The sequence below is a fragment of the Struthio camelus genome, chromosome 2 (assembly GCF_040807025.1).
Source record: "Struthio camelus isolate bStrCam1 chromosome 2, bStrCam1.hap1, whole genome shotgun sequence".
Lineage (NCBI taxonomy): Eukaryota > Metazoa > Chordata > Aves > Struthioniformes > Struthionidae > Struthio > Struthio camelus.
Window position 1 is genome coordinate 45,545,815 of NC_090943.1, and position 12,002 is coordinate 45,557,816.

Sequence of the window (12,002 nt, forward strand, 5' to 3'; positions counted from 1 at the left end):
AGATATATTTTTGTTTCTATGCCACTCGACTATTCCATTGTCTATGAAATTGTAAGCATTTAAAAATAACGATTTTTAGGGGTTTTTTGGGTTTTTTTTAAGACTTAATTTCTTACTTCAAATTTCTCTGGAACATGAAGCTTAGGAGAAGGTACTCCTACAAGATAGTCAATCAAAACCATGATTACTATGGTCAGAAACACTGCAAAGTCACTGATGGTAGAACGTACCTATAAAGAAAAGATATTTGTTAACACTTACTTTTCAACATTATAATTCACATATAGGGAAAGAGAATTTTCTCCATAATAAATAGTATTTAAAGTCTATTTATATTATACACCAGATCACTGAACATTATGTGTTTTCTCACTTTATTTTTAAATGTAAACTGCCTGTCACCATAGTTTAGAGTTACAAAAGGTGAGTATTTTCAAGTACTGCTCATCTAACCAATAATCTCAAAAGTGTTTTGCTACAAGAAACAAATTACTTCAAATAACTCCTGCGTCTTCATCTATTCGGTCTTCTTAGCTCTACTGGGAGGCTGGGCCGTCACAGCTGGTCTCTTGCAGCTTAATTCAATGCTACCATTGAATTGTTTGAAATCAATAGTCATTCATTTGATGCTTAATTGATTTGAAGGGTATACTGTGCAATAGATTCAGTTTTGGAAGGTGACTTTAAGAAATATTAAGAATGTGTTGAGGTTCAGAGGTGATCCTCCACTTTATTTTGCCAAGTAGAAATATGTAGTGCAAATCAATCCTAGTATAATCATTATATGAGCCCCTACTAGGAAAAATAACTCCTGAGGAATCTCTCAGAACCCTCCAGACATCATGGGGAAAGCAATCAGCGTTCTGTACTAACAGGTGAGGAAAACTGAGAATACAGTCACTCCAGACAATACTTGGCAATACCCCCATACAAAATGATATATATGCTTAGGGCTTTCAATATTTAAAACATCTCACTAGAACTGTAGGAAAGAAGATAGCAAGCACTGAATTTTCAGAAGCCAACTGCATTACTCTAACATCTTATTTTGCACATTGTTCACTTTTAATTTCTTTTCATGTCTTAAAAGAAATGTGGTCGAATTCATACTCGTAATACAAAGTTTTGAGGGATAATAAAAAAAAAATTCAACTCCATTATGTTACACTAATGTACACAAAAAAGTTTATCTCAAAAGAACAATCATCTCTAGTCAGAATTACCTTAGTTGGGAAATAGCGTTTGGTCTTGAATTGCTTAAGGAAAGAGGAGAGGAAAAACGTTGTAAAGAACAATATAACAGACCAGAAGAGGACATCTGGAATATACGGTCCATGATGACCACAAGCTGATCCACGAAACACACCATGAAATTCTAAACATTCCTGCAAGGAGAAAAAAAACTCATTAAATTTCTTGTCTTTAAAACAGATTCATTCAACCTAACTTGTAACCTTTCAGTATAACACACACCTAAAAACTATTTTATAAAAAATTAAGAAGTGCCAAAGATTTGTGTGCTGTCTGTTTCACAAGAGTGACATTAGCCACCACTGATACTTCATGACCCCAAGATGTTTGGAGGTGCTCCAACAGGGAATAACATTTTTATATTCACCTCATTTCTATCCTGTTTCTCAAAGCATAACAACACTGAACGTTGTAAATAAAGGCCAAGGACTAAGTCCAGGAAAACCAGACCACCCAACATTGACTCTCAAGGTGATGAAGATAAAAATGAGCTCTCTCTAGTTTCTCGCACCTCTTTACTCTTGGGTTTGCTTTGTCCTGATACAGATGAAGGAAAAGCAGATACTTACAAGGTAAGATTAAGCCAACAGAACAGTAAGAAAACAATTGCTAGTGAAGTAGAAGAACAAGTAGCAAATCTGAAGGAGGAAAAAAAGCAAACACACACACACAGATGATCCCTACTCAAAAAGCTCAATGAAGGGCAAAGCAAAGAATTAAAGTAGACACATAGGAAGAATACAAGGAAAGAAAAAGCCAATAAGTCAAACAGTTGGAAATTGCATATCTGCAGCCTGGGTCTTTAAACAGACTAATTTATCAAAAATAAGATATGAAAAAAATTATCCCATTAAACAATCAACTTTGATTCTAAGCACCACCAAATCTTGGACCACCTCCATCTCTCTAGGAAGAGAATAAAAAGTTATATGGAAGTTATTTTCAAGTGGGAAAACCAACTTCATGAGAAACTGCCCTCCTAGGTGACTGTGGTGGACTAGGAAACATTGGTAGAACACAGTAAACACTAAAGCTAAAAACCAAAGAGAAAATTGAAGTTTTTCATAGTTATTTTTGCTGTGCAGAATACTTCCTGCTTTCCATGACTACAGAGACCTAGAGGCTCAGACACAAGAAGAGTCCATACACAGATATTTCATTGTCATTTTAAATATCCTGAGATATCAAAAATATCCACATGAAGCTGGCAGACGCAACATCAAATCTGTAGTAGATCCAAACCCTTCAGGATGCAGGTGGAGGCCAGATGGGACGTGCTAGGGCAATCAAAGACCTGTAAGCGTCTTTGCTTAGGCAACTGAACCCCACCCAAGGAATAACCAATGAGCAAAAATATCTTTCTTCCTAAAGGTGTTACTTCCATGCGATAATGTTCTTCCTTTCTACTTATCCACAAAATCAGTTTTGCTGTAAAATTTCCAGTACAGAAGGCAACATTTTAAGGTCTGTTCCTCTGAGTAACTCTCCCACTTTTCTTTGATTCTTCAGTTTTCCATCCTATTATTTTCCTCCAATCAATTTTTACAGGCAGTTTCTCTCATTCTCTTGCAATTTTATAATATTATCTAACATGAAACATGTCTGCTACCACATTGTTAACTTCAGCTTCCATCTTTACATCTTAAAAATATTTTACCCTTCCTTTTCAGCAAATTGAAGGAAGTAATCCCCTGTTTATTCAACTCAATACATTCCTCTGCCCTTCAGAATGGGCAGATGAATGTTTTGCCTGCCAGGATTAAAGAGGTTATCTCAGACAGCTATTTATGATATCAGTGTTTACCGACAAGGATTCACTCATCAAACGTACACTGACTGCAACTCAGCTTAAAGCATTGTGGGAGAAAAAGAAGCGTTCAAAATACAGTTTCAAAGCAATCAGCTGATGTTCAAATTGAGAAAGAACTTAATAAACAAAAAAAAAAAAAAAGAAAAAAGACATACACATTAAGACTGGTATTGTGTGTTTTTTTGGTTTGTTTGTTTGGGGTTTTTTTAAAGCTTTGAGATACTTACAGAAACTGTAAGGTTACTCCACGCTATACTTTCCACAGACTTATTTAAATTCCCCCACATTAGTAAAGTTTCGTTGCTAGGATTCTGAGGCTTAGAACAAACGCACCTGAAAAAAAGAAAAAAGGAAATTCAGAACTTCACAAGGAGATGCCCATTCTTCAGTAAGTTCTCTTTTAAGCATATAAATGAAGAATGTGCTGCTTTGAAGTAATTTTTAAGAACTTTAACTCAACATTTTATGAAAGAAACAGAGTAAACAGCCCCTCCTTACATGAAAGGAAACAGGGTTTCAGGGAAAAAGAAAAAAAAAAAAAATCAAAGAAAGAAATTAGAAAGATTTGCTGAACACAATCTGGGATAACAGTGGATTTCTAGAAAAAGAAAAAAGGGACTTAATTTAAGGTATATACCAAATTTTTTATTTAAAAGCATAGTATCATTAAATTGGAAAGGAGAAGCAAGCAAGGAAGAAAATCACAGTAACTTCAAGTAGCGTATCTGAAACATGAGAAGGAAACTCCTCTCTTCTCTCTTTGTTCTTTAACTGACTTGATGTAGTCAGTTTCGGTTTCTCTATTCAGTTAGCTTTGAGTGCCATCAAAATAATCTACAGAAACATTAACAGAAAGCAGAAAATCTCCTCCTATAAAAAGTTTTAGAAGCTATTTTTACTTAGAATATTATATTCTGCTCCAGCAGAAAACAATTTAAACTGAGAGAAGAAAAAAGCTCTAGATACAGATGGTCAAAAAGAATCTAGGTGTGCAAAGCACAATGCTTAGGGGATGTTTAAAAAAAAAAAAAAGTAAGTTTTAAAAGTGTATGTTCTCTCTTGATAATTCAATCCTCAAATAACAGCAAAAAGACTTAGGAGAAGATTAGAAAGCAGTTATTCCTCTTACGCACAGGGGGAATGAAAAGCAATATTCTGTATAAGCTAGCTGCAAACAAATAACAACTTCAGAATCCTCAGACGAGAAAGGGTTTACAATAATAGGCGTGATAAGAGGAAAAGAAAGCATTTCCAGTCGCTGGATCAAGGCAGTAACAAGAACAAGCGTGCTGAAAGAGAGCTGACAGGCAAATCTCTAAACAAATACAATAAGGATTAAGAATATCAGCAAGTAGGTAAGTGGAAATCCAAGAAAAGAAAGAAAAACAGGAAATGGAATTGGATTTGAGACTGTCTTCTGATTCCTTTAGCTGAAGATGTTTGTTCTCCACTCCCTTTCCCAAAATAGGGATGGGTAAACACAACAAACAGGAATAATTTTAAAAGGTCAGATTTTCTACCGCTTCCTGATAGAAAAAACACAGAGCAAAACAATAGCAAAGCTCACGGCACATCCAGAAAGACAAGTGCAACTCCTCAAAAGGTGAGCCAACAGGAGCTTGAAAAGCTGTCACATCCTCCCTTCTCCACCCACACGGGTCTGCATGCGCTAGGGTAGCGCAACACAATTGATAGCGCAGGAGACTGAGGAGAGACCTACACACGCACTGGACAGTTGCTGCCAGATGATTTTAACTCACTCGTGGAGGAGCCACTGAGTCCTACAGGCAACAAAACTGAAGGATGAACAGCCAAGAGAAAGGAGAAAAGGGGAAACTGGGAAGTGTTAATAAGAGCACGCTCCCGTTGCTCACTCTCAGTAAAGTGGCCTGGACAGTTGCTAATATAGGAAAGAGAGTGTAAAAATGCCACATGTGAATGGAATACAAAAAGCAGTCTGACAGGGCATTTACCTCAAACTGATCATGTTGAAGAGGAAGATGACAACCATTAGCTAGCTTACGCATTAACAAGGGAACAACATTGAAATTTTTGGGAAAAAAAGAAGGAATCACTTTGAAAAGAAGTATGAACAAAGCACAGAAGTTTGGAACGGTCAGGAGAGACCCTGCAGCGGCAACAGCAGTAGGCAAAACCTGGCTTGACATTGTCAGAAGTCACTCTGCTGGCACCATGACCTCTGTCTCAGCCAGAGCACCCCGAGTAGCCTGTCCTCTAGCTACAGACTGACAGTGCAGGGTGCAACAAGCAGCGACCCCCCCCCCCACATCCCTCATGTGTGAATGGGACCTCATGGGGGAGCCTCCTCACCAGCATGTGACTTAGCAGATTGTAGAGAGCAGCACAGATACACATAAAGCTGGGGCACCCACATCTCCAGCAGGAAAGGAGAGCGAGTAGAAGAAATCGTACCCCTCAAAGATGGCGTGTGCTTTTAATCCACACGTCCAGGGTGGGGAGTACGTATGGGTTTGACTATACGTGTGATTAGAACTTTGGGGGATTAGTTATGAAAAGGTATTTACAATTTTTTAAATGCTCACTAACACTTCATAAGTGTCTAGCATTGTGGTTTATCTATCGGATTACTGATCCTGAATGTATAGGTCACTGATTGACAGTTCATTATGTTTTGTTAATAAATCAACAGATGGCTTTGATCCTGATTTAGTTTAAATTATGTGAACTGAGCAGTTTTTCCCTGCAACAGATCTTCCTTAGCAAGATCTTGCTTGTTATAGTCCTTAAATGAAATAAAGTTATTTTAATACTGATAACTTTACAGCTCATTACAGATTAGTAGAACCATTAGTTCTACTAAGGCAGGACAGATGGGGAAAAAGTGTCTACTGCATGTACTATTGTTCTCCTCTCTCTTACAAAAAAATACATTTAAAGAGTCAAATCATTTCCCGCTACTTACAGTAGAAAACAATGCTGTTTAAAGATGTTAATTCCCTCTTCCTAGCCTGTAAAAGTTGCAAAAGCTCTCATTACTCAAATCTCTCTCACTCCAGGCCATGCCCCAGCAACCTGGGAATAATTCCCAGGCAGGCAGGAGAAGCCAGCCTAATTTCCAGGAATGGCAAGACAGGATTCCTGTCCAGCTAATGGAACAGCCTAGCTTTTAATCAAGGTTTAATCAGATAGAACAGGCAGTTGTCACAGCCCCTCATCCCTTCCAACCATCCGAAGCTATCACAGAAAATTCGACTCCATTGCATCCTGAATAGAATCTTTCTGAGGTTTCTCACGTCCATACTTACCCCCAGCCTTCCTCCGACCCTCCTGGAAAGAGGCACACATTGCAGTTTGATAAATGGTATGTGGCTATAATACAAAAAGTTTCCTTACATATTTACTAATAGATAGAAACTTGATACTTACGAATATAAAGTCAGTTTATCCAAATCATTGTGCATATTGAAGGCATACACTTCTCCCAAATGAAAAAGCTTTTCCAACGCCTCATAAATAAATATGATGCATATAAGTGCTGCAAAAGCTTCTTCAGTAAAGCGAGTGATGTAACACACAAGGCTGCTGGCATCTGTTGCTACAAGTACTATGCATAAAAATGCAGTCCACAGACCAATGCTAGTTCGCAGGGAGAGGTAGGAAAGCTCATAGTCTCTGTGTAAAAAAAGAAACAAATGTTTAACTGAGCCTAAAATCATCTATATCATATCCTACTTGGAAACGGATACTGAGGCCAAGACCTGTAAGTAATTCATCACTTTTCCATCCTGGAGGCAGTTTTGAGGGAAGCAGAAACTTTTTTTATCTCATGTTCCACCAAAGGCAGACAACCTTGCCAGGTATTTCTAGAATTCAAGGTGCAGTTACCTAGTTTGGGAGGTACCATGGGGACGTTCTTTCCAGAACTACCTAGATGAGTGTCCCTGGAGGGTAAACCAACCCCTGCAGAATTAAAGCCAACACCCACACATAGTCAGAACACCGTTTTGAGTTAGATCCTGGCCACTTCTTAACCACTAATTTTCTCATGAAGGCCCACCCGTGTCTCAAGCTATGGCTAAAACACACGCATACACAATTTACTGCCATTCTCTTTGCATCTTCATTGACTTCCACTTTTAATAGATGACTGCTTTAACAGGTATTTGAATAAGCTGAAAATTTAGAAAGTGCATCAAGCTAACACAAATATCACTTACCTGCAAAATTTAAATAATATTTTTTCAAATACTAGAACTGGTCCGGTGCTCCCCAAAATAGTAAGAGGTTGCCCAGCAAAGAGAGAATAGGCAATCCCAGTTAACGAGGCTCCAAAGAGAGACTCTATTGCACTCTGTTTGGGGGAAAAGAAACAGCTGTAACTATGCTGCCTTTCAGGTTAGCATTTAACACCACATCTGCATAAATACAGTTTTAAGATGTATTAACTTAGAAACAAGACAAGATGTAAAAATATTAAAACCCATATTGCTATTTGAGACATAAGAATAATCTAACCTAGTTTTGCAGTAACAATACCATGGATTGAAGCTTTCCAAATCTTTTCTCATGAGAAATGTAAAGAGATCCAAAACTTTGAGAACAAGTTATTAGTTCTACTAGCTATGGAGGAAAAACTTAACAACAATTATTAAGATAAAAAGTCTACTCAATATGTGGTTTAAGGAAACAGAAAAGAATTATCTGTCTCTGCAAAGAAAAAAATATATACATATATTGCAACACACCTGTACCAAAACATGATCCAGTGTGCTGTACCAAACCTGCATCAGTTAACCAAGTATTACAAAAGAAAAAAAAAAAAAAAAACACGATGGGCGGGGGTGGGGGGAGTGGGAGAGGAAGGATGCAAATTACTGAACATTATCTGTTTATATTACAAATGACACCATAAATAGATGAAGAGTAAACCAACGTCCCACCTGGTAATGCATTTCTTTTCATTGAAGTAAGATACTATTTCAGTTCCTGAATAACATGTTTTACTAGAATATTCTCCATTAAAAAGAAAAGTTACAATGCACCTCAGAAAAGAGAGATAGGGCTTTCTAGAACCTAAAATGATGTTAAATCCACTTTAATAGTTAACCACACCACTTAAAATTGTGAGAAGTCATGAATTATAGATTAAAGGGTTCTCAATGAAATTTTTGAAAATGTTTGCTATTTTGCAATTATGCAAGCCCGGGAAAACAAAAATTGCTCAAGGTTAAATCTCAGTTCAGGAAAGCATCAAAAATGGGGGAAAATGCTTTACTGAGCTGGGGTCACTAAAAATAAAAACACGAGTCCTTTGTTCATTATAGTAGGGGGGGAAAAAAAAATAAACAATCCAGTCTCTTGTTCAGCTATTACCTTTAAACTAGCGTTTTTGCTTAGTCAATGCATTAACCTTGGGGCTCTTGATCAAGAGTGCAGGGACAGGGAGTGCTGTGGAGGTGATGACCTCTAGGAATACAAGGAAAAGGTCTGAACACACACTGTGTACCTTACAAAGTCAGCTACTGTGCTTGAACATGTGTGTGCAGTAACTAATTTTTATATTCAAATGATGCACACCAAGTATCTGAAGGCAGGAACAAACCTGCAAACAATCCCAGATAGCTAAAAGAAAGAAGGTATTTAGGAAGTAAGCTTTAAAAAGGAGCATATTTTCATAGTCATACATAGGTATATTCAAAAATTACATCAACATTTTGATAAACACAGGAAAATCTATTCTTAAAATTGAGCAGCAAAAAGAGTGCACAAAAAGACACAATGTATTTCTGCATTTGCTATCAACTTGAAGTGTTACATCAGTAAATAAATATCAAAGTCAACGGCGTTATTTGCGAGAGATACAACTGTTAACTATATTCTAACACATTACAAACTCAAAATTTGATCCGAGAAGTATTGTGAAGAATTTTATAGCATCATTACAAGCTTCATCAGAACCTTGAAATTCGTAAAGGAAGTTTCTGAATATATCCTTCCCCTCCCACAGTCTCCCCACACCGAGACTTATTTTTTGCAAAAGATTTAAAAAACAGAAAATACACTTCCAATGAGTTCAGTCACAAGCCAGCTGACACAAACACTTAGTAAAATTGCCAATGCAAGTATTTTTTTTTTCACTATTCCAAAATACACAAAGCATAATCAAATACTTCAGTTAAAAAAGCGTATGGTGTTATATACTCTCCAACATTAATTCTACCGTTTTACAAGTTTACTCATTTATATTCAGGTCGTTAACAACAAAGAGTATTTTCTGTTCATAAACCTTAACCATCTTTTTACTGATTAAAAAAAATACTATTAGTGTAAGCATATATATATTTTGTCCATTACTTAAACATACAACGTAGTTCCTCTAACCATACACTGTAGGCTTTATCATCCTCACAGGCCTACTACTCAAGGCCAGTACATATTCTTGGCTATCCACCTTGAGCCTCTGACTTTGCCTAAAGTAGGCCTAGTGGGATGGTGCACCTTCACTGCTATTCATTATTTTTATTTAAGGAGCCAAAAAGAAGGCAATGAAAGTCCTTTCTCAGTTCATGAAGCTATTCATCCAGTAAGGCAGGATAAACATTTCTTTTTTAATTTATTTATTTATTTTTACCTCCACTGTGCATCTTCTCCTGTTCACATGAGTTCCCCACATTTTCCACAGCAATTACCTTTTGGGGGAAGGTCTGCTTTTGGGCAGGCTAAATCAAGTGCTGTGGGTAAATTCTTCAAAGACAAGTGTAAATAAATGAGACAAATGCACACAGTGACTTGCCTCTGAAGCTCTAAAAGCCTGGCCACTACCATTCTTTGTACTCACTATTCTGCCTTGTGTAGCTTCTCCCAGGAGCCCTCCAAAAGTGATTACAGGAGACATACAGGCACAGTATAGGAAAAGAATCGAGGCCAGGCACTGCAGGCTTAATGCATCCTTGAAGTCACTCAAGAAAAAAGGTGCTTTCCTTTTGATGTCAAGTATCAAACCACCAAAAAGCCTAAATAGGTGAGATGAAACTCGTCAAACTGTACACTAAAGGATTCTAGCTAGTTCAAAACTATGGACTACACAAGACTGCCAGTGCCTATTGCCAGCACAAATTAGCTATTTCATACTCCAAATTAAAGCATAACACAGTTTAAAATGTAAATGAATGTTATCAATTCCAATTCAGTAGTTTTCTAAAAATATAATCAAGCAGGTCATTACCCATATTTTTAAAAGCTGGCTAGGTATTTTTGCATATAATGGGCTAGATAATGAATAAAACATCTTTGCAAATGATTTCATCCAAATATATATACACAAGACAAATTTGGCTAATGATTTTCAGAACAAGGAATATGCATGCAAGCAATATGCTAAGGCTCAACCAAGATGACTGCATTAATACTTTTCAATATCTAAACTCCAGTAAGTAGTTTTAGCTTTGGTTTTAATCCAAATTCTCTACACACATATGGTTAGGTCCATAAATAAATTTTGGTCTATTACCTTTAACAGTGGAAAAGTTCTGGATATTGAGAAATTTTACAAAGCGAAGGAAAACAAACATATATAAGTCAATTTAACTGGGTACGTCATTAGCAAGAAATTAAAAGATTTTTGGTAGCTTCTAAAAATTTTCAAACTCATATCCAAAAATATTAGGTAAAACTTGTACCTACAAATCATGTACCTTGTTGTGAATTATAAAGGACTAATCAAAAAAGAAAATTATTCCATTCCTATCAAAAACAGTACTGTGATCTACTAGAGATAGTTCTATGGGTAAAAAATAAATTTACTCCCACATACTGCATGAAATAAACCAAAAAATGAGCATAATAAAGCCGAAATGGTAAAAATCAATGCAAATGTGTTCTCCTTACAAAGAAATGAGAAAGATGCATTTTATTTGGAAATTTATCATCCTGGGGATAACAACTTTGTTCATCTTTTCCAGAATTTCTCAGCTGATTTAATCTCTACTCTCTCATATCTGATGAGATATTAAGCTTTAGTCTTATCCAGATGTGTTTCTAATGTCATGGATTTTTTTGGACAAGGATTTCAGAATTGCCGGAGAACTGCAACTGAAATAAATTTCACCAATTGTATTTCAGGTCTAAAAGAAATCTGACCAAAACAGTATTTTTTCCCCAACTTAATATTCCTTGTTGTTCCATTTTGTACCTGTTTAATAAAATGGATTTGCATTAATGGAAATTTTCAGTACCTAGCCCAGTACTGAAAATTGTATATTCCTGCTACAATTACGACAATTGCATGCTCTCAAGAATTAACATTTAAAAAACAACTCTTAAAAGTCAGTTAGTTAAATAAGGCAGCATCACATATGAAATCCTTCACAAATGTGTTGAGAAATATTGCCACAGGTTTGAAAATGCTTTAAGCAGACTGGCAGTAATAGGCAAGAACCCAACACTTGAAAAGGAGAAAGGATGCGCCCTGACACTTACACCATGAATTTTTATGCTAAAACGTCATCATTAAAAATTGTGAAGATTTATCACTTATTTCTCTGTGGTAGCTAGTATTCAGGGAAGTGAACACACCTTCCAGTTCTCTCAAGCTCAGGTCCAGCATGATGGCCTTCTTCTTTGAGAGTCTCTCCTGTAGGAGTAGATCCATTTGGAAACTTGGGTACCTTCCTTTTCTCCTACAGCCAAAAAAAAAAAAAAAAAAAAAAAAGGCATACTTTAAGACTGCTCTTACACTAAAAAAAGTGCAATTCAAACATTGTATGTAGACATCTCCATGCCTTTCAAACCTTTTTCATATTTGCAGCTTATCAGCAGTCCTCCATTTGCCAAATTCATATTTTGTTGAATACAGATGACTAGAACTGTACAAGGCACTAATGAGATCTTTTGTGGAGTGTTGTACAATGGTATTAATATCCCTTCTTTCCACAGGAAGTATCTCCCATGAGACATGCTG

General features: G+C 36.5%; 1 protein-coding gene across 4 annotated transcripts in view; it reads right to left on the reverse strand.

Moving 5' to 3' along the window:
* SLC4A7 (solute carrier family 4 member 7) overlaps positions 1-12,002 on the reverse strand; it is a 100,467-nt gene that overhangs the window by 14,085 nt on the left and 74,380 nt on the right. For all 4 annotated transcript variants that reach the window (XM_068935467.1, XM_068935466.1, XM_009687923.2 and 1 more), the window contains 7 exons: positions 11,618-11,721; positions 9,882-10,056; positions 7,261-7,394; positions 6,470-6,715; positions 3,289-3,394; positions 1,224-1,385; positions 117-230 (listed from right to left, as the gene is read on the reverse strand). In XM_068935467.1, the coding sequence (XP_068791568.1) occupies positions 117-230; positions 1,224-1,385; positions 3,289-3,394; positions 6,470-6,715; positions 7,261-7,394; positions 9,882-10,056; positions 11,618-11,721 (1,041 nt within the window). The remainder of the gene's footprint in view (positions 1-116; positions 231-1,223; positions 1,386-3,288; positions 3,395-6,469; positions 6,716-7,260; positions 7,395-9,881; positions 10,057-11,617; positions 11,722-12,002) is intronic.